The sequence below is a fragment of the Benincasa hispida genome, chromosome 3 (assembly GCF_009727055.1).
Source record: "Benincasa hispida cultivar B227 chromosome 3, ASM972705v1, whole genome shotgun sequence".
Taxonomy (NCBI): domain Eukaryota; kingdom Viridiplantae; phylum Streptophyta; class Magnoliopsida; order Cucurbitales; family Cucurbitaceae; genus Benincasa; species Benincasa hispida.
The window spans coordinates 37661624-37688956 of NC_052351.1; the positions used below are offsets into that span (position 1 = coordinate 37661624).

A 27333-nucleotide genomic window follows, 5' to 3' on the forward strand; every position below is an offset into this window, starting at 1 on the left:
GTGTTTTACTAAGCGATATCTAGTAGAGAGACTAAACGATCGTGCACATTAACTATACGATAGTTTACTCAGCTGATCATAGCTAAATGATTGTGTGGTATTGTCTCTACGATAGGCTGCCATCTTCTACACAATCAAGCATATCGTCTATACGATAGACAGCATGCCATCTCCCACTTGCTTGATCGTCTACACAATTCTTGATAGAGTATGTCCTAGTTTATTGTATATTGTATTGTTTTTTGTATTGTACATTTGTCTCCTGAGGCATTAGGACAAGTGGGAGATTGTTGGGATTGGTGTCCTAATTCTCCCGGTAGTCTCGTAGTTTGTAAAAATTTTGTACACATATTGTTTTTAATAAAATAAATGTTATTTTATAAGTATTTACTCAAAATCCAATAAACTAATATCTGTGGTATTTCATGTAACTGAAGCATGTATGTGAGACATACAAGTGGATCATGTCTTAAGTAATAACCTAAATGGTATGTAGTAGATGGATAAATGAGGATACCTTATCCTCTTGATATTACGGATACGACCCGCTTTGTACATGTTACAAATGTTGTAAAGTGCTACAAATGGTATGATCCTGACCATTCATGTGGAGACATGTGAGCGAGGGTATCCTATACAAAGAGTTTGTATAAGACCGGACCACGAGATGATTAGTCTCTTTATATGACGCCGTTGATAATTGAGACTTACATTTCACTAAAATGACCATAGGTGACATGACCTTAATCCTGAGTGAATTGGAAACTTCTGCCTATAATGGCGATCCTTTGATTTGTATGGGTGAGAGTGACCAGATTGCCAACTCAACAAGCCTACCATTTTGGAAATTCGTCTGATTGGGGAGCTGAGAACTCAGCTATACAAGACGGAATTCACTTCTTCCCTGAAGTAGGGGTAAGTAGATAAATTGCTGCCTTAAGGGCTGATTCTGGGTCTTAAACATATTGGTCACACCCTCTCTTGGTACGAGAGGACTTAATCATAGTAGGACTATGACTTATTATTCATAAGAGGAATCAGTGGTACTTAAGGATTAACTACACAGGGCAAAATGGTGAATTGGCCTAGTTGTACTTATGAGCGATTTGTGAAGGGTCACCGCACTGTTGATTGGTCATATGGACACAGAAATATATCTGTAGTGCGAAGAGTGTAGCTTTCGGTCTTTAATGGAGTGACCAACAGTTAACGGATGGTGGATCTCGTGATTAAAGAGTTTAATCAATTATTCACGTACCGTTGGAGCTTCAAGTTACAGATTCATGAGGTCTTCTTGGTAACTCAATGGGTTCAAGTTGAGAATCAGATTATGGGTTAATTTGAAGTGTTCAAATTAACAAGAGGAAATTCAATTATACGTGATATAATTGATATGATGTATTAGATACATTAATTGGAGGAATTAATATAAATATGATTTATATTAAATACCATAAAATAGAAAAGAACTATGGTTTATATGTTTCATATGATGAAATATTAAAACTACAGGTTATAAATATAATATGATAAGTTGGTTATTATATTTATTTATAACATATTAATTATATGATAATTAATTATTCTTTTTCTCTAATAATCGAATTGAGTGGGAGATTATTGGAAGTTTTATGGTAACTGTGAGATAAAAGGAAAATGGTTTTCCAAAATTAAGTTGATGATTCATTCGGAATAATCTCACAAAAAGACTATCAAGTAAAAAAGTTTTACTAAACGATAGTGTAAAGAGCATACACGATCGAGCTACGAGTTTACTATACGATAGTTACTCACTTAATCGTTGCTACATGATCGAGTAGCAAAGTCTATACGATAGGCTTCCGTTTACTAAACGAACGATTATCTTGTCTATACGATAGACAACATTCATCTCCCACTTACTCAATCGTCTAACTCCTGCTTTCCTCAATCCAAGATCATATAGAGCCCACAACTCCTGGATTATCACACCGAGAATACTAAGGTAACCATTGTGGTGGTGTTCTATTTCAGTTCGAGGATCAAGTTGGACTCGATTGGGATTGAGGTTCATTTAGACGTTCGTTGAGATTGTGTTCTAATCGTTGCGTTCGAGTTCGTGCTGATTGAACGATTTACTGAACGATCGAGGGATACTTGAAGAAGAGTTCTTCAAAAGTTTGCATACTCTATCCCTGTTTATTCCTTTAAGTAGCATGTTGTAATTTTCTGTTTATGCATAATCGTTTCCGTGTAAGACTGTAATTGTTTGTGTTCATTCTCAATGGGATTTGGAATGATCTGTTTCCGCTCAAAGGATGTCTATTTAGATTTCCTTCATGCATTAGATTTTTTTTTTCGCATAAGAACAATTTTGAGATATCAAATAATGCGAAATTGTAATCACTTACTTATTTAAAATCTTGTAGCCTCAAGTGCATCCACTCATAACAAGCTTTAGGAAGAATAACTGTTTTTTTTATTATCATATCTCTCTTTCAAATTATTCTACAACATACAAGGATTTTTATTGTAAGATACTCAATTTTCAATCCTTATTGGAGATGACAACGAAGAAAAATCCTAGTTTTTGCTTTGTCCTGACTAGATGTCGTATTCCCTTCTTTAATAGTCTTTCAAAGGTTCATATCATCCAAGTGGATTTCGACATCGAGCACCCATAACAAATAATCATTGCCATTAAAGTCAAGAGCTGGGGATTCTAATTTTGTAAGTTTTATCTTGGTAACACTTCAGCATGGGGAAACAATAAGAGCTCGTGCTGATAATGTATTGTAAAATTAAGGAGCACAACAAAAACATGTGTGTGGAGAAAATATGATATAATAATAAATAAACATACTAATAATATTTAAATAAAATAATATAACAAAATATAAGAAGTTATGTAAATAGAAAATATAAAAATTCATGGAAATTTAAAAATCTCTAAAATTCTCCAATCATTTCTTTATTTTTCTCACCAATGTTGTTTTTCTTCATCTACCAAATGTCACTATTTATAGGCAAATTGGCAAGTAGGAGATGGATTATATGTACACTAATAGAGTATAATCTTGAGATGAGATACATGGATAATACATGAGGTATTGGAGAACTTGTTTTTTTGATACTAAGAATCAATATCTAAATTACACATTTTTTTATAATATTTATAATAAAATTGACTTTTAGATATACAAAGACTAAATTCTAATTTTCCAAATCGTATGGTGCAATGTTGTCAATACATGTTAATTAAATAAACTTTTTGCTTGGTTTGATTCAACAATTTGTGAGGTCACTTAACTAACAACTATAGCAAATTCTAACTTTTAATAATTTGCTCTAATTATCTTTCATTTATCAATATATATGGTGAAATGGAAATGATATATAGAGTGGAAGTTCAATTTTTTTGAAATATGGATACATTTTAGTATTTGGACAATTTAAGTACTTTAAATTATCGATTGATCCAAAAATTTAAATTGATGATTGAAAGCAAATTTAATATCGTAGCATCTAACATCTTTGGTTTTTCGTTGTTTGAGTTTTTTTCCTTCTAAATCTCCATCCTTTGTCGTCACATTGGTTCAAACTAAATGATTGCAAATATTTTATTAAATTTCATCGAAACGTCGACATTTCTATTGATATTTTATACATCATCATGAGTTGGATATTGACATAGGAAGTAAATCAACATTTCACTTATATTGTGAAAAAAAATATTTGAAACATTAAAAAAAATAACAAAATGTCACCAATGTAAGTATTTATAAATAACACGGGCCAATGTGAGAATAATGCATTTGACATATAAATCATAGGCCCAAAACCAACGCCTCCATAACAAATTCCTAAAGACATGTTTGGTAAGGAATCTAAAAACAGAAATTTGTAAACAAAAGATTAAATGAAAACAAAGTTGTATTTCATGTTTTTAGATATGTGTTTGATAGTAGAATTTAAAAATTAAATTCTAATTTAAACAATTGTAAACTAGTTGTAGCTATCCATTAAATATTAGTTGACAATAAATTATTATTAATTTATTTATAAACATGTTTTATGTTAAAAATATATATAATTATTATTTTGTAATATTATATAATTTATAGAAAAATTGAAAATTTAGTTCCTATGGTTTCGAACAAGTTAAGATTTAGGTCTTATGATTTATAATTAGAATTTATCCCATGTGGTCTGATAAAAGCTTCGTAATAAATAGTTTCTACGATAGGGACTATTTAAAATGATTTAACAAATTATAGGGGCTATATATGAAGTTATATCAAACAATGGGAACTAAATTCCAAATTTTAAAATAATAACTTAATCTAAACTATAGGGACCAAACGTGTAGTTTAACATGATTTAGTTTATAATACATTACATAGTATATATTCTAATATGACATAGTATATTTCTAAATGTTTTTATATTTATTCAATACAATTCTCCATTTTAAAATTTAAAATTCAAAATTTGAATACAAAAAAAAAACATAAAAATGTTGTTTTCAAATTTTATAGATCACAGAATCCAAAAGCTGTGCCAAACATATATTTACTAAATTCAATGACTCCAAAAATAAAAAACAAAATCTGAATTGTGAACCAAACATGCTCTATATCTCCAGAGTAATGTGCTATTGGCCATTTTAGATATAATTCTCATCACTTTATTTTTTACTTCATCAATTTATCGAGTCAATGTGGAAATTTATTTGCATTCTCAACCAGGATAATTGGTTCATATTTTGGAATTATATAATATGGACTGGGTATATAGGGTGGGCAGAGCAGATGAAATCATTTTGTAATGGCTCGAAATGCAAAATGTTTTACAAAAAAAATATATTTTATTATTATATAGAGGAGGTCAATTAGCAATTTAAATATTTTTGAAGACCAATTATTTTCTGAGAGGGAGCGTCTTGTTTTAGCCGACCTTTTAACTTATTTTATGTTTTTATTTAAAAACCATATTTGGTTATGGAACTCTCATCAAAGCAATAAGTTACTTGATTTCAATCGGACCATCAATCAAAATGTACGTCAATTACGAATAAATCTGTTTGTGATTATTGATGTTTATTCATTTAATTTTTCAAAACGAATGTGATTATCATTGAGTCTACTTATTTTAAATCTTTAATTCAAATGTGTAACGAAAATGATGTAACTATCCTCATCACGTCATTTCTGATTGGCAACATTAAACACGACCATTCACCCCATTTCAAACAATCCATTGACTGTTTTAACCTACCCTTCTTTACTTCCTCCCGATTTAACTTCCAATTTCTATTTTCCAGTGTTCATCGATCATTTGTTTGCTCGTCCTCATGTAAGTGTAACATATCATTCTTTTTACTTCATTTCAGTCGACAGTAATCTTCGATTAACTGTTCATAACACATGCATGAGGCTTAATCGGACAACCACGTCATACGATATAGTTTTCCTATCGACGAAACATTATAGGGGTAGATCGATAACTGAAGCATGAATGTAGTTATAACAATAATTTAAAATTTCAACGTTTGGACTGATCAAACAAAATAAAATCGATAAAACCATTGGTATCTTAACCATTATCGACTTCACCATAATAATCGATAAGACAAATAAAGAGGGATATAAAATTGTTAAAGCGGCCAAAATTGCTATTGATACTTCCATCTGTATAGCGGTATCTCCTCATTTCAAAAGGTAAATGACGAAATTTGAGAGAAATATATTCTTACAAAATATGTGGGTCCCACTGCATATTCAAGCGAAATTGGATTGAGGATCTTCCCAAGCTCAATTAGATTACAAGATTTCATTACGGATGGTACAGTGGATCTCGCTTTTAGTTACGATTACGGATGGACGTGTAAACAAAAGTTAAAGTAATCTGATAAATTCCACAAACCAAATTGAGATTGATTTATATCCATTTCCTGTGTAAACATGATTTTAGTTTTCTAAACTATTTTACTTTGTAATAATATGGTTAGCGTAATATCAATTTTTTAACAATTTAGTATTCTGTAACTTAAAACTTCGTAAGACTTATTTTTTTTTTTTTAATTATTTTAAGAATCATTGGAATTTTTTAAAAAGGTAGATCGATAAATTGATTTAGGACCTAAAAACTACAATGTATAATAATATCTGTAACATTTTTCTTATTAACATTATTTTTTGATCATAATATTTTAAAGGAAATTATTTAAAATGGTAAAAATTGTTGAAAATATTTACAAGATATAGCAAAAATTTATAACTATCAATTAGAGATGTCCAATTTCTCCATGAGGACGGGGCGGGGATTCCCCGATTAGGCGGGAAATGGGGAAAAAAATTCCCCATGAGCTAAACGGGGACCAGAACGTCCCCGGCCCCGCCCCGTTCTCCATTCCCGTCTCGATTAATTTTTACATATTTATCTAGTATAGTTATTTAATGTTATGCTGTTATTATTATTATACAAATATTATATTTAAATTTAAAATTTGATTATTTATCGAAAAAGACAATGAATATGTTTAATTTGAATGTTTAAATTTAAATTATATATGTGAATAATTTGATTTATATTTATTTATTTATACTAAAAAAAATTAATTAGCTTTTCTAAGTCAAAATTTGAGTAATTTATCTTTAAATTCAAATTGTCATATAAAACCAACCATAATAAATAATTTAGTGAAAAAGTTAATTATTTAATTAAAATTTGTTCACATTACTAATTTTAATTAATTAGCAAAAATTCCCCACGGAAAACCGATCCCTGCGAATTCCTCGCGAGAATTCCCGCCTCGGTCCCTATGGGGAATTTCACGGGATGAGGGAATGAAATGGGGAGCGGGGACGGGGATGAGAAATGGCATCCCCGACCTCGTCCCGCTCCGTGGACATCTCTACTATCAATGGTAGACATTGATAGACTTCTAACAATGTCTATTACACTATATAAATCTATCAGTATTTATAAGCATCTATTCTAAAATTTTGCTATATTTTGGTTCATTTTTCTATATTTAAAAGTCATCCTATGTTTAATGATATTTGTACGCCTTTTCATATATATGTGTCTTAGATCTTTTTATGTTTTTTTAGTACAATACAAGAATTTAAACTCTGGACGTTCAAAATTTGTATATTTTATTATTTCTCTTGCGATAGGGCTTGATAAAAAGGAAAAAGGAAAAAGGAAAAAGAAAAAGTAAGTTGGGGGTCCTTAGGCAAAATGGAAGGGTTCCATGGGCCAAAATACAAATAGTTAAAAGTTGATTTTGTTCCACAACTCTTCCCTCCACATCCATCTAAACAAATTTCCCTCCTCCCATCTAAAAAAGGCTACCAAAATGCTATTCCCTTAATCTCCACTTTGATCTCACAACCCTATTCCTCTTCTTCTTCCTCATCTTCTCAACTTTCATCCCATTTCCTTCTTCCATCATCTCCTCATAATTTCCTGTAAATTTCAATATTTTTCCATTCCTCCTGGCCTTTGGATCCTCCATGCGCGGCGGCTCTCGAGCTCCGAACCGGTCGGAGCCACTGCCTCAGTCCCAAACTGCCCAGATCCTGCCGCCTCTCAACCGCCACCTTGCTTTTGACTCCGCTAAGCCGCCGTTTGTTCCTCCGGGTCATTATTACCACTTCGGTGACGGTTCTTCCAATGTTATTGATCAACAACCTGATTCCATCGTTGTTAAACCTCTCGTGAGCTCCAATTTCTCTATTGCTTTACAAGAACTAATCATTTTATGTTTTGTACCTTAAGCATCATTACAGAATTTGTCTCACGTGTTGTGGATAGATTGGATGTTAATGTATACTAACAATAATTTATATGTCCTAATTGAGAATGCATGTTTCAAACATGTCTGAAGAGGGCGAGATTCATTGGTAGTTATCACTTGGTGAATTGAAAGGTTGTTTATTTGTCCCTTGAAGGATGGACGCTTGGTACAGGGAACAGGCAATTTTTTAGTAAATGGAATGCTTCTCTCCTTCCTAAATGTCTTTAGAGATTCGATTAGAAAAAATAGATCATTTAATGCAAAATTATTTCTAGTAAACAGGCAGTGATCCTTCTGGATGGTATGTTAGTAGTTGCTCTCATTCTTTGGCTAATAGCCCTTGCGTATTCCTAGCTAAATGCTCCTGGGACTGCTCCTTCAAGTTTGATGTGGAAGTGGACGGTTAGATTTTGGGATGCCACTTGAATTGGTCATCACAAGCTGTGTTTCTTTTTGGAGATTGCATGCACTGGCTTCTTATAATCTCACTAATACTGGAAGTTTCTGAAATGTTGTTGAAAAGGGGTTGAATTTTTGTTTTCGATGTAATTTCAGTGACAAGGGGTTTATTGAGTGGATTTGCTTTAGCTCTTGACTTGACTCCTAGATGCCGTGATTCTAGGGATTGCAGAGTTTGGAACATTCTGTTTTGTCTGATATTGCCTCTTGAGAGAAACAATACCAACGGTAACGACAGGCATTTAAAACGTTAGATGCTGCTACTTATTAGTGCCTCCTTTGTGGACACAAGAAAGAAAGAAACATCTTCCAAACATACATTTGTTTGGTACCCCTTTGAACTATAGCTTTGATTGGCCATTTTCAATGCGTTCAATTTTACTTACACCCTTGGTTTGTTCCTTAGGTTCTACATCAACTTTAGTCTTTACCCAAAGCCATTATACAAAAGGCTAAACTTTTGTGGTTTACCCCGTGAGGCCCATTTTGGGAGTTTAGTTTATCCTGGAAGGATGCCCCCGCTGACCTTTTAAATGTCTAGTTACTGAGAACATGTATTCTGAACTGATCTTTTTGTTTCTATTTCAAGTGCATATACTGTTCTGTTCGTTCCCTTTAATTATTCTTTCTTTAGGTACATCTCTGTCCATCTGAATTCTCACAAATGTTTTTGTAGGGCATATGCATATTGTTGTGGCTGTAGTTTTGCAAATAAATAAAGGATTCTTATTTTCTCGCTTTCCAATTAATTATATACATGGGAAATTTTGTGTATATGGAGGTAATAATCGTCTTAAGAATTAATTTCATAGGTAGACTTATCCCGTGGTAGGTATAACCTGAACTAAAGCATAGATGTAAATCCAATCATTTCTATAGAAAACTAACGCCAAGTAGATACAACATAGTTGTATGATTTAAAAGATTATAAAGATCATGAGCATGGCAAATCGGTTTTCTTAAATTTAGGATTCAATTCTCAATAATAATTTCTTTAATTTACCTTTTTTTTTTTTTTTCAACACAGACGTTTCTTCTTTTCCGTGTTTGAAAATTATCTTCTAATTTTCTACGTGCTTCTAAATTCTATTATTGTTGACCCCTTGGTATCTTTTTTCAGAAACCAAAGCAGAAGGGTGCCATGTATAACAACATGGTTGAATTGAATGACTATATTCATGATCAGGGATCTTCAAAAGATGCCCTCAGTTCTGTTCAGACACCCATGTCTGTAAAAGGAGGAAGGGTGTACAATAAGTCAAAGACTTCAAGGAAAACTACATCTGGGCCTCAAACACCTATCTCAGACACTAGTGAGAAAATTTATATGTTGAATATATTTTGGTTGATAGCCGTAACTTTGATTTTTGTTGTTGTTTAAAATCTGTTGCTGAACATTGATCAATATCTTGAATCCTGTTTTTCTTTGTGGGATGTAATGGTTTACCTTTTATGCCCTCCAACGATCTTTAAAAGAATTTTTTAATGAGTATTGAAGGAGCATGAATATTAAATAATTAATTTTCTAATTACAGGCACTTATTCTCCCCTTACTCCTGCTGGAAACTGTCGATATGACAGTTCTTTAGGTAACTTTGCAATTCTTGCCAATTGAATATTTTTCATTCTGTCCAAGCTACATCGATATGATAGCTTCTTGTTAAATATGTGGTGTTTGAAAGTATTCTGAAATTTTAGGTCTTCTGACAAAAAAATTCATCAATTTGATTAAGCAAGCAAGGGATGGCATTCTTGACTTGAACAAAGCTGCAGAAACTTTGCAGGTAAAAAATAAAAATACATTAAACTTTGATTTTCTGTGTAGTGATGTCTAGTGATGACTAATATGATATATTCATGATACAGGTGCAGAAAAGGAGAATATATGACATAACAAATGTTTTGGAAGGCATAGGTCTCATAGAAAAGAAGCTGAAAAACATCATATATTGGAAGTAATGTATCAATTGATGTATTGGTCCAAATTTTTTCATTTAGTTTGTTCAGTACAAATTTTGATAAGAAGTAGAATAAATGATTTACTTAGAATCTTTTCAATATTTGTACAGAGGATTTAGTCAACAAATTCCAGGAAATGTGGATAGTGATACTTCAATGTTACAGGTTTGTAGCTTTGATTAATGCCTTTGGGTTTTAAAACCCTGGCATTTTTGTTTGTAAGAATTATTTATACAACTATGTACTGGAATAGCTAATAATGACTCTATCTAGAACCTATCCTGGATAACAGTCATAATTTGAGAGTGGACCTTGTTTCCTGCAGGTGGATGTTGAAAACCTTTCTTTTGAAGAGCGTAGATTAGATGATAAGATAAGGTTGCATATTTAATCAGTTATTAATTTCTATATTTTGAATCACAAATGATAAACTCATATTTCATAATTATGTTTGCAGAGCAATGCAGGAAAGACTGAGGAATCTGAGTGAAGACGAAAATATCCAAAAGTAAAAGTTCTTTTCTCCTCCTTTCTGTTCTATTTGCCACTTGGCGCTTTATGAATAAAATAACAACATAGCATATGTTTCCAATGATGGTAGGTGGCTCTTCGTGACAGAAGAAGACATTAAAAACTTGCCTTGCTTTCAGGTGAATTTGTTGTAAATACTTTATTTAAGCTTAAACATTACTTCTAATTTTAACACTTATTTGTATGATCACATGGTTTTGAGTATTGAGTCTGTATGTTTCAGGTTTCAAATCAAAATGCACCAGTTATATCCTAACTAGGACAACGTCACTTCACCAAGAAAAATAATGAAAGAAAATAACGGAAGAGATGTAAATTAAGACACCAATACAACTTGGAAGACAAGATTCCAAGTTTGTTTGTTTGTTTGTTTGTTTTGTTTTGTTTTTAAATAAATAAAAAAAAAAGAAGAAAAAGAAATGAAGCTTTCATTGAAATAAAATGAAAGAATACAGAAGGGCACACAAAAGGACAGCCCACAAGATAGGCCAAACAGCTAACCCTACAAAAAAAGGCCTTCAGTTCAAAGTAATAAGACCAAACAGGTAAGTTCAACTTCCGTAACCGTAGTCTAAATGGAAGTGTAATACTTAGCTAACAACTACAACCTCTTCCAAGCTCTCTCTTGATCCCTAAACATTCTATTATTCTCCTCAATCAAAGTATCTTAATATGATTTATGGAGTGCATGTGCAACTCATATATGTAGACCTCCATGAATTGGTATAATGGTTAAATGAACAAAATGTATGTTTTGGTGATTTTTAAGATTGTGTTTAAATTTGTCAATTCTAGATATTCTCGGGTTAGATGAAGTCTAGTTTGGTTTATAAGCCAACCAGTTGAGGTAAAGGTGGAAGATGACTTCGGTTCCCCTCATGCATGGGTTGTTTCATGGAAGATGTAAGATAAAGCAGTGAGAAGAAGAGGGATGCTTACATTACATCAGGGAAAATTTGAATAATTAGAATTTAGAAACACCCCAACAATTTCGAGATCAATGGTGGGCATTTTATAGAAAGATATTTGGTGTGATCTCCAATTTTCTTAAAGAACTCAGTTTGTTCTTCTAACATTCACCTTATGAAGGGATGCTGTCAACTCGCCCATCCCTTGTTGATGTTCCACCTTTCTAATTTAACAGCAAAGTGAGCTGATGTTTTTCCTAGTCTTTATAACTAGACAGCTGCCTCACAAAATCCTCGCTCCTATATCATTTGAAAGGATTTAGCATAACATTCCCTTCTGTAGAGGAGAACATCTTTTACCAATTCATCTTTGGACTTTTTTTTTTTCCTTTTTTTTTTTTTGGACTAAGACAATGTTTCTTACCCAGAACCATGATAGGCCTCCAATTTAGTATACATATTTGTGCAAAAAAAAGCTTAAAAGAGAGCAGTACGGAAGTTAGATTAGCTCATGGGAAGGTCGTAAGCAAGAATGTGTTGGGGGTTGGATGGGACTATGTGACTAACTAAATGCAAGATGGACTTATATAGCTGAGGGGAAAGTACGTGTGAGGTAGGCAGATTTTGGAAACTTTCTGGGAGACGAGGTCTCAGACTCCTTGAAGTTTACTGTTTGGTATTGAAATAGTCTTTTTGATTTCAATCAAATTAACGTTTCTTAATATAATGATGATGATGGAATGGAATTTTAGTTTTGGTATTAGATGTAAAAAAGGGTTTTAGAATGATCAAAATACCGTAGAGTTGCATTTAATGTTTGTTCATACATTTGATAATATTCGTTTACATGAAACAGTAATCATTTAGTTCATAAAATGACAATCTTGCTAAAAGTTTTAATTAAACTAGCTCTTCTTTTTGGGCAGAATGAAACACTGATAGCAATTAAAGCTCCTCATGGAACCACATTGGAAGTTCCTGATCCTGATGAAGTAACAAGTTTTAAGAAAGCTATTTGTTATGCTTAATATCCTTTTTTTAACCCCTCCTGATAGCTGAAAGAATGTTCTTATTTTCATCGTGCTAGGCTGTTGATTATCCACAGAGAAGATATAGGATAGTTCTTAGGAGTACGATGGGTCCTATTGATGTATATCTTGTCAGGTATCCTTTTCTCTACATCATTGAGTTAATTTTGATAAAGGCTGATTCTTATAATAGACTATACTTTCCTTTAAGAATTAACTAATGATGGTTCATATATCTATTTCCTGTCTTTTCAGTTTCTCTTATTTTGTAACTGTAACCTTTGTTATGCAAACAAGAATTTAATTATTTTTTCATATTCAAATTCTCTTGTTCTTAGTCAATTTGAGGAAAAGTTTGAGGAGATGAATGTGGTCCAGCCACCTAGTAGCTTCCTACATGCTTCCAGTTCTGGATCAAATGAACATCTAACAACAGAAGCAATCATTGGGGAGAGTAGTAGAAATGAAATTGAACCTCAAGCTCATCTATCCCAACACAGCAGCAGCTGTGATGTTAATGGTTCAAATGAGTTTCCTGGTGGAATGATGAAGATTATTCCTTCAGATGTTGATGTAAGCATCTCATTCTTATATAATATATTCATATTCAGAAAAAAATGTAAAGAAAAAAGCAAGTCAAATATACGACTACATGCTTCTCCAGAAAAAAAGAGAGAAAAGAGTGGATATGGACACATGTCCAAAAACAAACTTCGCTTATCTGTACTCATTTTATTTCATTTAGCTATAATGAATTATGCGTATGTGATCTATGTAAATGACTTTGGTAAAACAATTATTCACGATTTCAGATCATGGTTGATTGCTTATTATATGCTTCTATTATTTTATTGCAGAATGATGCGGATTACTGGTTGTTATCGGATGCTGAAGTTAGCATTACAGATATGTGGAGAACAGATTGTATCCTTGTTTTAAATTGTCTTACTATTACCATTTTGTTATAATAAATCTGAAAAATAAGAAAAAATATCATAGAAAGAATTGATTATAGAGTTGAATTCTTTCACTTTAGCTATAGCAGATATTGCATGGGATCAATCAGATATGGTTCCTCATGACTTTTTAATATCTGATGTCAGTGCCCAAAGGCCAAGACCAGGAAGTCCACATTCAGAGACAGCTGAAGCACCGTCTGATGTTAACTTAAGACAGAGGTGACAAAGGAACAGATCTCACCTTAATTCATCAGTGATCTGTTCCCATCCTCATTAATCCACAAGATGTTGATTTGTAGCCAAACAATCAGTTGAATTTGACTAGAACTCGCGCTCAACTGTACAGTGTAATTTTATGGCCCAAGTAATATATCGGGAAAATTTTCCAAGCATGGTATACAATACAATTTTCAGAGCTAGTCGGGCGGCAAGTTTAGAGGTTAGTATTTCCATATGCTCGTGCTTCAATCTCTACAGTCTATTCTTCTTGATTGTTGATGAAGTTGGATCATTTCAGGAAATAGAAACAAACTTTTGTAAGGTTGCAGATGGGCGGAAGCATGTAAGATAGGTTTCCAGACATTAACAGGCCGGCAAGAACTTCAATGCATCGGTAAAACTTTTCATCTTCAGTTTCAAATCCATCTTAACAATTAAGGGGTTTGAGATATTTATCCGATGTGAGGAAGAAATAGTTTGATTTAAATTGAAATTTTGTGACCATGGCTTAAAATTTGCTTTTAAGTTAACTGTTTGTTGTTAATCAAGGATTATGGAAACCATAAGATTACTATAGAACTCCTTAACTGTTACTCTCCTACATGCTTTTAATCATTTAAAATCAATTTAATGTCTTATTTTATACATTAAAATTGATTTTGAACGATTCAAACATGTTTAGATTGATTTTCAACATGACAAAAAGTGATTTTGACCCATTCAAAATAGGCTAAACATGTCAAAAGTAACAGATAACTATGAATTTGATAGATGAAAAATTGGGTTTTATTTGGTCAAATTTGGTTGGTTTGATTTAGTCTGATTTTAAGAACTGAGCCCACTTGCTTACATCTAAACTTCAACTATACTGTAATGAAAATTTAAAAGGGATCTCTCAACTTTATGTCATTTAAACTCTTTTAGTATGGTATATAGTTTTCGGTGGAGATCTGACTCCAGTTGGTCAAAGTATTTCTGATTGGACTACGGTGGGTTTGGCTTTGGACCACCGTAAGCTTTCATTTTTTTTAATATATATATATAATTGTTAAACTTTTTGTTTAAATATTTTAAAATACTTTTTCATCATTTCCCCCTAATTTATCTAACATTTATTATAAATTAATTTCATTTTTTTTCATTAAGTTATCCTTGCATTGACACCCTAAATAATGTGTAGGTATGGATATATATTTTGCAAAATCATTAAAATGGAAGAAAAATGTTGACTTGATTTAGTTTCTAAAATGAACTAAAAGAAAATGTATCTGATTTTGAAAATGCCCAATTGTCATGTATACTAATATTTTAGCTTTGCATAACCTTGTTTGATGTATGAATTTGCCCTTTGGCTTTAACTCGGTACTTTCAGCTTTATTCCATTTTAATTTCTATAAACAAATGTTTAGATTTAATTCTTCTCTTTTCAATAAATCTTTAAAATAGTCTTTGTAGTCTGTTATTGATTTTTTTTTTAATTTTTATTTAATAACAAAAAGAACAAATTGGCAACAAATTAGCCTCTTTTAGGGCTCCCTTTATAAATTTTAAAAATATTTTTCTTTCATGGATGAAAATTATAATTATTATTTTAACAAATTTTGACAAAAATTATCTTTGAAAAATCAAGTTTAAGATTTATTCCAAGACTAGCGACTAAATTTGGACAATAAAAAATATAAGACTAACCTGGAATGGAATTTGAAATATAGGAACTAAAATGATATCTTCTTAGCCTATTTCTTTCCTTATATATTTACATAATAACTTTTAAATTCTTAGATACTTTTTTCTTTTCTTTTCTTGCTTTTTTTATTTTTTTTTTTTATTTTTTTTTTTTAAATTGATATTATTTAGGTTGACAAGGATAATTTTTTTTCCCTCAATTGATAGTAGATAATTCTTTGTCAGGTCTATTTCTCTTTTATCATTAATCAATCATATTGTATTACTATTAGCTAGTTTATAAGCCTATAGGTAAATCAAGTCAACATCACAAAATTTAATCACAATTTAAAAGTAGGTAAGTGTTGCCAATCCCAACAACAAATCTAGATATTCTAATTATTTTAAACCCCAAAATTTTCCCTTTTAATTTTTAAGGAAACTAAACAGGTACTTGGCCCAAGACTTTAAGCATAAACCAAAAATGTAGGTGAAGTAAATAGAAGACTTAATTAACTCTAAAAAAAACTTCAAAATCTTATTAATCTTTAAGCAAATATTTGTCTTCATCTTTGCTTCAAGTCTCGACTTCAATCACATACAATCTCTATTAATTGTTTTAGACATTTCTTTAATGGCTCTATTAGGAACTAAATTTTTATAAACATTTCATATTTATGGAGGAATCTCAAACATTTCTAATTTGATCAATTAAATCCATTCTCATTCATGCAGAAAAAGACTTACTTACCTATGCAATTGCAATTCTTATTTATATCTGGTGCAAATATTAATTTATACTCCTAAATTTTGGAGGTTGTATTAATTTAAACTCTAAATTAAGAATTGTATTAATCTAAACATTAAACTTTAGAGATTGTAAGAGTTGTATCAATTTAAATTTCAAACTAGTAATTGTAATTTAAACCTCAAACTTTTATAAGTACTACAATTTAAACTTTGAACTTTCATAATTGTACCTCATTGAAACATAATAGAGGGTTTAAGTTGATATAATTATGAAAATCCAAGGTTTAAATTGAAACATTTATAAAAATTTGAGGTTTAATTTAATACAATTATTAGTTTAGGATTTAAATTAATATAACTATCAAAGTTTAAGACAATTATTAGTTTATGATTTAAATTGATACAACATTCAAAGTTCAGAAAAAGTAGATTGATATTTGCAAATATATCTTTATTATGTTCGAAACTAAATCTAGCTAAAGATATGAATGAAAAAGCATTAAATGAAAACTAGTTTTTTCCTTTAAAAATTTGAAAATATACTGAAATTGTAATAGTAATCCATTTGAATGAAAAAGAATTAGAGTAATTGTTTTAAATGATAAAATTGTTGGAAATATTTTTCAATATAGCAAAATGTTATTGTCTAGATAGTGACATTTTGTTATATTTATAAGTAAGATACTCATTTCTTATATTTAAAAACATCTTTATTAAAAAGAAATCACAAATTAAAAAATGGAAATAAAAATTTTACTTCTATATATAAAAAAAACAATCTTAGTTCTCCAAAGTCATGGAACCCACAAATCAAGAATTAATAAATTTTTTACAAAATATATTTTGTCATTTTTGAGCCTGTCTAAGAAGTACTAACAAACTTAAACTTTTTAAATTGAAGTGGAACCCACAAATCACAGATCAATAGGAAGAAGCAAGTTCTAATAGTTTTGCAAATACTTTTTCATCTACTCTCTAGAGATAAGTTTCCTAACAAATTTGAACTTCTAATGAAAATATATAAAATTAATGAATACCATAAGGTCATTATCTTTGTAAGATTTTGTTTGTAGTACCATTATTTTATAACATTAATTGTAGATAGTGGGAAGCAAGTCACTTGGTCTAAGCAAGACAAAAAACATTAATTAGAAAATGGTTTAAATCTAGAGACAATATGAAATTATTTTTCAAATTTTAAAAAACGCATTTTTTTGGTGGAGTGTTTTTAAATATAAAAAGTGACTTTACGTTAATATAATTTTTAAATAAAAAATCACATTTAATTATCGATCTTTGATTATAATAATTTAGTCATCAAATTTTGATAGGTAATAATTTAGTATTTATATTTTCAATTTTATAACAATTACATATTTTAGTATGTAAAAATTTAATCCATAAATTTTTAAATTTGTAATAATTTAATTTATACTGTAATTAAATTTCTTAAAATTAAATGCTAATTTGTGTTATTTAATGATTTAGATTCTATAGTTTATAAACATATTGGATTCCTAATTAGTTTATTTATATCTATATAAGAATTTTTAATTGCAAAAAAAGAAATCCATATATTTCATTAAATCTTGACAATAATTTTCACAATAAGAATTAACGAGTTACAAATTTTGGGTTTAAATACTATTTTGATCATCATACTCTTGGCTTTGGTTTATTTTGGTCTCTATACTTTCATATGTTCATTTTGGTCCATGCAGTCTTAGTTTATTTTGGTCTCTGTACTTTTAAAATATTCAATTTCGTTCTTGTATTGTATTTTTAAAATTTGATCGAGTCTTCATTTTCATTTTTTATTTTAATTTCAAGGGACCAAAACGGTCATTTTTTTAAAGTTCAAGTACAAAAATAAGTCGAAAGATCAAAATGAACATTTTGAAAGTAATGGGACCAAAATGAACCAAAATTGTAAGCATAGTGACCAAAATGAATATTTCGAAGTACTAAATTCTTACATAAAATAATTCAAAAACTAAATTAAAGTAGAAAACTAAGGTTTTGTTTGGTAACCATTTGATTTTTGATTTTTTGTTTTTAAAAATTAAGCCTATTTCATGTAATTTTTTTTTACAATGATTTGCATATTTCTTAATTAATTCTTAGTTAAATTCTAAAAATAAAAACAACATTTTGAAAACCTACTCTTTTAAATTTTCAAAATGTAGTATAGTTTTTTAAATTATCGATAAAAAGTAAATAATAAAAAAAAATTTAAAATTAGGAGTAATGTAGATATACTTAATTTTAAAAAACAAAATGACCTAAACAGGTCGTATTTTGGTCATTTAAATTTGATAAATAAATAAATAAAATTAGATGCATAATTGTTTAAAGAAAATAAAAAATAAAAAAGAAGCGGAAAACACGTAAGAAAGAGAGAAGGTTGAGCAAAATAATTGTAAAGGAAGAAGTTGCCGAGTTTTGTTTTGCCTCAACGTTTCTCTTTTCCCTTTTCCTCTGACTATTTCTCTCTCTCTCAAAGCCTTTTCGTACATTCCATGGCCAAATCCGCCGCCCAAATAACCTACCCACCGCCGTCGCCGTCACTCTCAAATCTCCGCCACAGAGCCTTTATTCCCTCCTCCCCCATGCCTCCGCCAAACGGCACCGTTTCCGGCGTTTCCCCTCCTCCACCGCCATCTCCAATTAACTTGAGGCTCCTCTCCTTCAAGTCCTCTTCTCAATCCTACACCTCTCTCAAGGACATCCTTCCCTCCGCCTCCGCCGCCGTCAACTCTCCCACCGCCGCTTCCCCTGCTAACTCCGGCTATGAAATCTCCATCCGCAACCGCCTCGTTAAGCAAGCCGCTTGGGCCTATCTCCAACCTATGTCCGCTTCTTCCTATTCCGCCGGCCCCAACTTCTTCCACCGTTTCTGGCTCCGTTTCTCTACTGCAAATCCGATCTACGGTTGTCTCGGATTCATTAGAGGCACTATCATTCCGGCTATAATCCGAGTCTTTCGGTTCTGCATTTGCTTGTGACGACGTCGTTTTCTCGAATTTTGGATTGGCGTATTGACGACGACGACGACGACGACGACTTCAGCCGCTGTAATTGACCTAGATCGATTTGATTCCGCTGTATAAATTGCTTATTATTCTCAATTTCATACACAAGTTTGCAATCCAATCCCTAAGGAGAAATGATTTTCCAAGTACATTCATTCATAGAAACACATTCAATTTCAACATTCGAATAATTTCGCAACAAACAATTAAATTTCACTCCGAATTCGATCGATCTTCATTTTTTTTGTACAGCTTTCTCACAATTACAAACCTCTATGATTGTGGTTTAATTCGCCTTAAGCGAGCTCGAGCCCCTGGAGGATAAGGAGATGCAGGTTTATCTTCTTCATTAACAAAACTCTCTGTCTCGCAGAAGTCCGAGGATTGGCCGTCATCTACTTCCGCCGTCTCCGAATCGACGCGGCTGATTCCGACGATGAACTGCGGTGCGGCTCTCGGAGAATCGTTTGTCTGATCGGCGGATCGGGCGGAAAACGACGGCAATTTGTTCGGTGGCGGTGGTGACGTTATCGGCGGTTGCTGTTGCTGATCGTTTCTCTGTAATTAAAGTGAGAATAATTAGAGAAAATGTGAAGAATTAGTCATGGGAATGGCGCTATAATAAATTGCCATTAATGGCGATGATACTGAAATGAGTGAAGGCTTTCAATCACGATGAATCCTAATTGTGTTCAATTTGAACGCTTAGAATTTATTAAAATTTTTTAAAAAAAAGGTTAAATCGTAATTCGCAAATTAGGGCACAATATTTATCGACCGCAATAATAAAATCAACCATTAATTTTGTGCCACGTGGTTGATTCTCTATATTTTGGCGCTATTATTATTAATTTTAGTACTATTTTGGCGCTATTCTAGTAAATATGTTATTAAAATTTTTCGTAAGCATAAATTTTTTCTAACACATGCCAAAATCTTCAACATAAATAACATCCTATAGCTTCTACATTAAAGATTCGATTTCTATTTAAAATTAATTCAAGTAAAATAATATAATATATGAATTTTATACAATTCAGTTATATGTTATTTTCTAACATATTTTTGAAGTTACATTTTTTAATCAAAAAGTGTAACTATAACTTAAGAACTTAAGAATGTTTTTTAAAGGTAAATTACAAATGGAGGAATCACTAATCTAAAAATAAGTTCAATTTGAGTTTAACTAGGCCTACTTCTAAAATAGCCAACATAACTTAGTATATATATCATCGACTAAGAGGTTAAAAATTTTAATCTCTCATCCAATATATAACTACAAAAAAAAAAAAGAAAATTATTTTAATGACAAAATTGTTGAAAATATTTATAAAATATAGTAAAATTTCAGAATCTATTGATAATAGATATTGATAGACACACTAATATAGACAACATTATTACTAGATTATGATTTTCCTATATTTTATAAATATTTTGATATATTTTTCTATTTTTGAAAATAATCTAAAAAAAAAAAAGTTATTTTAGGGGAATTTTCAAATACTTCCATGTGTCAAACTCATTCGAAAAAGAAGCTATTGTTTTTTAGTAACAATCTTGTATTATTCTGTAGTAAATGATTTAGTGAATTTAATTCATTAAAAAAAACATTTAAAATACTATTTTGAGTTTAAAAAAATCATTTACCATATATACTAATTAACAAGAATGTGACTAATGAATGATATATATATTTTTGAATAAAAGAAAATTTAAAAATTGAAACCTCCTCATTGGGGTGGGTGATGTATAGAAAGTAGAGAATTAAATCCAAATATGGTATGTAATCCTAATCCAGCTAAGAATCAATTCTTCAATATTCTAAACAGAAAAGTTATTTCTAGACTAGGCATCACCACATTCACACAATCAACTTCTAGGGTTATAAATGGTAAATCACAGTCATTACCAACAAACATACCCTTCGCGTAATTGTCAATCCGAACATATTTTAGTAGATAAAAATATCAATTATCATTTTAAAATTTGATTTTTTTTTTTTAGTAATTGTTAAACTAAAAAAATAAGTTGGATTTTCCCTTTTAGGTTTTCAATAATTCAAATTTATATTTTCAATTCCATATCAATTAAAAATGTTAAATTTCAAGTCTATTGTTTTATTTAGGTTGACTCGTAAATTTAGTACTTATGGTTTGGAAAAAGTTAGAGTTTAATTTTTATGGATTTGATAAGAACCTTTATCAATAGTTTCTATATTATAGAGACTAACTAAATTATAACTTTTTCTATATCACGAGAACCAAATTTACAATTTAACCTTTTATTTCTATGCATCCAGGGTCCTAGTCAGTTTAGTTTCATGCCTATATTTTTAATCTTTTTTTTTTTTTTTTTTTAATTCTCATTGTAATTACTCTAAAATTTATCATCATAATGATTCATGCCATATTTTATATATGTAAAACCAATATTAAAATATCAATCAACTTATGAATATATTTGTTAATATATCGTAAACTAAGGGTTCGACATTGATATTAAAGATCAATAGGTATCTCCAACATCTTTTATAAATATAATAAAACATAAAACATCTTATTTATTTAGCTCAATCTGAAGAGGAATACTAATAACATAGTTTGAGAATAAACAAACAACTAATTTAACCCATCATCCTTTTTGAAACATGGGACATGTTAATTTAAATAATTTTTATAATTTATCTAGCTTACAAAAATATCTATTAATATTGATATTTTATCAATATCAATATATTAATCTTTATGTACAATTAATGAATGAATACCTTTATAAGTGTAAACCTAAACATGACTCAACTAGTTAACATATATAGTAACGAAAAAAATCAGAAATTCAAATCTGTCCACTCCACAACACATGTATATTCCAGATATCAGTTACGGTTTCAAAGGTTAATGATTCGATCCTTACTTTACGTAATATTGAAGTAAACAAAAGAGGGAAGGAATACCTGAAGTTGGAAGGGTGAGTTCTTAAACTTAGTAGATTGGAAATCAGCAGCACATTTGAGGACTTTAAGGAAGCCAGAATGTGCCATTTCTGAAAAGTTTGTCCAAAATAGATAACTCAAATCCCAAGCTCTCACTTTCATTTCCACCATCATTCTTTCTATTTCTGCTTCATTCTTCACCAAATATGGCTGCAACATTGTTCCATACACATGCCCACTTCCCTACATTTATTTAATTTCCAAACTCAATTTTACAATTTTCTTTTTTAAACAACAAACATCATTAGAGATTATAAAACAATGTCCTTAATTCGACAAGAAATTTTGACACGTACCCACATTCGATACCTCAAATCAAATTCCACCCAACTTTCAAATTCTATCTCTTTATTATAACATATTCGTCATACTTCTTGTTCTCAAATCGAATAAACTTAATTATCCAAAATAATTAAAAACATAACGTTGATCTTATTTTACTCGTGAATTTGACATGATTTGATAGAGATAAATATGTAATTCTTTTAATATTTTTAAATTATTGTTTTCAATCTTACCTAATTAAAGAGTAATCAAAGTTTTAAATTACTTAATTACCTTGGTTTTGGGATGCCATAAGTAGACAAGAAAAACCAGCTTCATTTCACCATACAAAGGGAGCCTTTCACAATAATTTATAAAGAAAAAAGAAAAAAAGATCATAATAAAAGCATTTAAGCCATTGAAGAATTAAAAGAAATTAAAGAAATCAAACCCAATAACAACATACCAAGCTATTAAAACATCAGCAATCCTTTCAAAAAATGTAAAAATAGCCACAAGAATCCTGCAAAAAAGAAAAAAAACCCTCAAAATTATGATCTTTAAATACAAGAAGTAAGAAAAATTAATGGAAAAACACCCTTAATTAATACTAATTAATTATAAAAATTACCAATATTTGCACCAAAAACGTAGTGATTCAACATCAAGACTTCGACTACTCTTCTCTAATGTTTTGTAACATTCAAATGCTGGATATGCATACCCAAAAACCATCCTTAAACAAAATTAAAATTCACAAATTAATCATATTTTTGTGCAAAATAAGAAGAAATTTAAACCATTATTAATTAATTAAGATGAAAATTTTTGTGTACTTACAAGAGGCATCGTGTGATCAAATCTCCAAACATCTCTAACCCGAAATCCAAATCCCTTGAGAGAATTTTTTTCTCTCCCAAGAACTAGGAACACAAATAAACCAAATTTAATTATTGGATCTTTAACATTTAAAAAGGCAGAAAAAAAAGAAAAAAAAAGTAATGGGAAGCCACGAACGGCCTTGTTGTTTCTTAACAAGGGTTGACCTATAATTTAGTCTAATTTTCATACAAAATAATATATTTATATATATTTTTTAGTTTTAATTAGTTGGGATAATTTTAATTTGAAGAAGAGACGATGAATTTTGGTGGGGAAAATTGTTGGGATGTGCTTAATAATAGGATTTGCCGTTTTGATGGTTCTAATTATGACCTTCAAGTCATCTCTGGGGTGTTTTCGTAATTCGACTTTTTAACGGTTAACCTAAATGCAACTTAACCTAAATTTCAAGGAAAAAAAAAGTATAATTTATGTATCTCTAGTAGTTTCTTTTATAGAGTATAGATCAATACCTATAATTTCGACTAAGAAGTCACATGTTTAAATGTTTTACTCTAAACTAGAACATGTAAGGATAAATAACTATTTATTTTAAATTTGGCCCGTTGTATCAATTTCAATTCAAAATTTTCAATTTCATCCCTTAAAAACCTTAAAATTTAGCAAATTGTATCAATTTTAGCATTATACTTTCAATTTCACCAATTTAGCCTCAAACGTAAATAAAGATATTAGTTTTGATCTTAAACTTTTAGTTTTATTTTAACCCTCAGTTAAGTTTACAATTTAATCATTATTGTGAAAACAAGATCTGAATGAATAATTTTCTATATTTCTATTGATCAATTGTACGGGTATAAATACTTGGTACAACACTAAAATTAGCTAACAAGAATCCCCTAATAAAGCTAAACTATCTAACAAAAGAAGACTTGAGTTTGCAACCTGAAAATCCTAAAAAGTAGTTTACAATTTAACATCTCTCCTCAAGATCAAGGTGGGAGGGTAGAACTCAAAAATCAACTTGAGTTTGCTGAAGATATCGGCTAGTTGCTCAGTTGTAGGTATTGATTGAAGGCGCAGAGTAGAGTTTTGAAGATGATGGCAGGCGAAATGGCAGTTAGTCTCTATGTGCTTTGTCCATTCATATAAAACATCATTATGTGCTATCTGAATGACACTATGATTGTCACAGTGAAGAATAGTGGCAGAATTCTGAGGAGCCCCCATGTTAGCCAAGAGCCAGTACAACCACAAGACCTCTGAGGTTGCATCAGTAAGTGCACGATACTCCGATTCAGTGCTGGATCGAGAAACAACCATTTGTTTCTTACTCTGCCAAGATATAAGAGAATCACCCAAATAAAAATAGTAACCTGTGGTAAACCATTTATCTGTAGGATCACCCGCCCAATCAACATCAGAATATCCAGACAGAACCAAAGAGGATTTAGAGGAGAATTGAAGTCCATGTCCTAGAGTACATTTAACATAATGCAAAATACGAAGGACAGCTGTGAAGTGGATAGTGCAGGGATTGGACATGAACTGACTGACAATATGAATCACATAGGCTATGACTGGACAAGTTACTGTTAAATATATAAGGATGCCAACCAGTTGTCTATACAATGTTGGATCCTGGAGGGGAACACCATTAAAAGAGGTTAGATGAACATTGGAATCCAACAGTGTCGGTGCTGTGGTAGAATCAGTGATACCTGAACGAGCTAACAGATTTGATGCATATTTCGCTTGAGATAGGTAGTATCCATCATAGCATGATGAAACTTGAAGACCATGGAAGTAAATGAGCGGTCTCAGATCTTTCATCTCAAAATGTTCTCTAAGATAGCGTTGGAGATCCGAAATAGTCTGAGGATCATCACCAGTGATGATCATATCATCCACATATAACAGAAGGAGAATAAGTCCATGAGAAGTTTTCCGAGTAAACAGAGCAGTGTCATGCGCGTTGGAGGAAAATCCAAGCTGAGTAAATGTAGAGCTGAAGGTTGCAAACCAGGCACGGGGAGCTTGCTTGAGCCCATATAATGCACGTGAAGAAGATAGACCTTGTTTGGTGGAGAAGGTATGCCAGGTGGTGGCTGCATATACACTTTTTCAGACAGTGTGCCATTAAGGAAGACATTCTTAACATCCATTTGAAGAAGGGGCCACTGCTTGGCAGTTGCTACGGCTAATAAACTCCGAACAGATGTCATTTGTGCAACTGAAACAAATGTTTCCTCATAATCAATACCATACTCTTATGAATATCCTTTGGCCACCAGACGAGCCTTATAGCGTTCGACAGATCCATCAGAGTGGGTCTTGATTTTATAAATCCACTTATATCCAATAGGTTTCTTGCCATGTAGTAGATCAACATACTCTTAAGTGTGAGTTTTGTCTAATGCCTGAAGTTCTTCATCCATACTTTGCTGCCAAAGAGGGTTGATACAAGCCTCACGATAGGACTGCAGTTCAACTGAGGACATACTAATGGAAAAAAAATGATAGTCCTGTAGATACTGTGGAGTTTCTCTTACTCGAGCAGACCAACGAACAGATGCAGGATCATGATCAACATCAAGAACAGATGGTAGGTCCGGGAGTGTAGCAGACAGAGAAGACTAACTGAGCTCAGGGATGGGTGGGATAAAAGACATAATTTATGGTATAGATGGAGCGAAAAACTCTTGCTCTGGAATGGGTGGAGTGGGAGACTCAGATGAAGATTCATAGGCGGGAAATAAATCTGTGGTAAGACTAGTGAAGAATGATTGGGTACCAAGAAGGGAGGCATGGAAGAAAGAAATACTAGAAAATATACGATGTTCCCATAAGGTGACATGGCGAGAAATACGTAACCGATTGGATATGGGGTCCAAACACCGGAATCCCTTGTATTCAATTCCATAACCAAGAAAGTAACACAAACAAACTCGAGGTTCAAGTTTGGAATGTTCATAGGGATGAAGTAAAATAAAACAGGCACAACAAAAAACTTTGAAAAGAGAATAAGAGGGTGGAGCGCCATATAATCGCTCAAAAGGAGACACATTATGGAGAACAATAGAGGGAAGACGGTTGATAATATAGACATAGTTGAATGCAACTTCTCCCCAAAACTTTTTAGGACAAGATGTAGAGAGAAGTTGTGCACGGACAAAGTTGAGAATGTGGCGATGCTTTCTTTCAGCCTGACCATTTTGTTGAGAGGTATAAGGACATGAGCATTAGACAAGAGTGTCCTATTGAGTTAAGAAGAACAACAGGTGGGAGTCCTTATACTCCATGGAATTGTCAGTCCGAAGAACTTTGATGGTTCGAGAAAACTGAGTTTGAATCATTTTAGCAAATTCAATGTAAATTTGGGGTAAGGATGAAAAATTCTTAAGAAAATATATCCAAGTAAAACGGGAGTAGTCATCAATGAATAAAACAAAATATTGATAACCATTTATTGTAGGGGTAGGAGCAGGGCCCCAAACGTCAAAATGAACAAAACCAAATGGTTTATCACAGAGAGATGTTGAAGTAGGAAATGACAAAGCAGGTTATTTCGCCAGTTTGCAATGTAAACAATCAAATGAACGAAACCTAGAGGCATTACTTAAGGTACCAAAAAAAGAGTAGGCCACAAAGTTTGTCAGATGACGTATGGCCAAGACGAAAGTGCCATTAAAACGTATCGGTATCTGTGGCAGTTGTAGACACAGATGGCAGAACAAAAGGTTGAAGTGATGTGAGCTCAAATAATCTTATCACCTTGCAACCCGTACCAACCATCTCACTCGTCTGCGGATCTTGAACCTGACAACCATGAGAGAAAAAGAGAACAGTTAGTCCTAGGTCACACAGTTATCCAACAAAGACAAGATTGAAAGTCAAGTGCGGGACATGATAAGTAGTGGATAGGCTAACACTCGGTG

At 31.5% G+C, this 27333-nt stretch overlaps 3 protein-coding genes and 1 pseudogene across 4 annotated transcripts; 2 read left to right on the forward strand and 2 right to left on the reverse strand.

The window, feature by feature from the left end:
• Positions 1–7284: 7284 nt before the first annotated feature.
• On the forward strand, positions 7285–20060 carry LOC120074289 (transcription factor E2FA). 2 transcript variants are annotated; one of them, XM_039027371.1, is made up of 16 exons: positions 7285–7703; positions 9363–9555; positions 9778–9831; positions 9941–10026; positions 10109–10197; positions 10312–10366; positions 10527–10579; positions 10659–10709; positions 10803–10851; positions 12567–12632; positions 12728–12804; positions 13007–13241; positions 13526–13592; positions 13711–14066; positions 14145–14240; positions 19667–20060. In XM_039027371.1, exons 1-14 carry the CDS (start codon positions 7500–7502, stop codon positions 13848–13850), a joined length of 1419 nt encoding a protein of 472 aa, XP_038883299.1. In that variant the 5' UTR covers positions 7285–7499; the 3' UTR covers positions 13851–14066; positions 14145–14240; positions 19667–20060. The 2 variants fall into 2 exon arrangements, with proteins under 2 accessions (XP_038883299.1, XP_038883300.1); XM_039027372.1 differs by having other exon boundaries at positions 13714–14066.
• Positions 18663–19442, forward strand: LOC120074291. The gene has a single exon (XM_039027374.1). The coding sequence runs from the start codon at positions 18781–18783 to the stop codon at positions 19264–19266; it is 486 nt and encodes a 161-aa protein (XP_038883302.1). The 5' UTR covers positions 18663–18780; the 3' UTR covers positions 19267–19442.
• LOC120074290 (putative HVA22-like protein g) lies at positions 19545–23424 on the reverse strand. Its single transcript, XM_039027373.1, has 6 exons — positions 23393–23424; positions 23184–23288; positions 23019–23075; positions 22847–22910; positions 22250–22471; positions 19545–19851 (listed from the first exon to the last, which is right to left on the reverse strand). The coding sequence occupies exons 1-6, from the start codon at positions 23422–23424 to the stop codon at positions 19567–19569; spliced, it is 765 nt and encodes a 254-aa protein (XP_038883301.1). The 3' UTR covers positions 19545–19566.
• A 937-nt stretch (positions 23425–24361) lies between these two features.
• Positions 24362–25620, reverse strand: LOC120073558 (annotated as a pseudogene).
• Positions 25621–27333: the final 1713 nt, after the last annotated feature.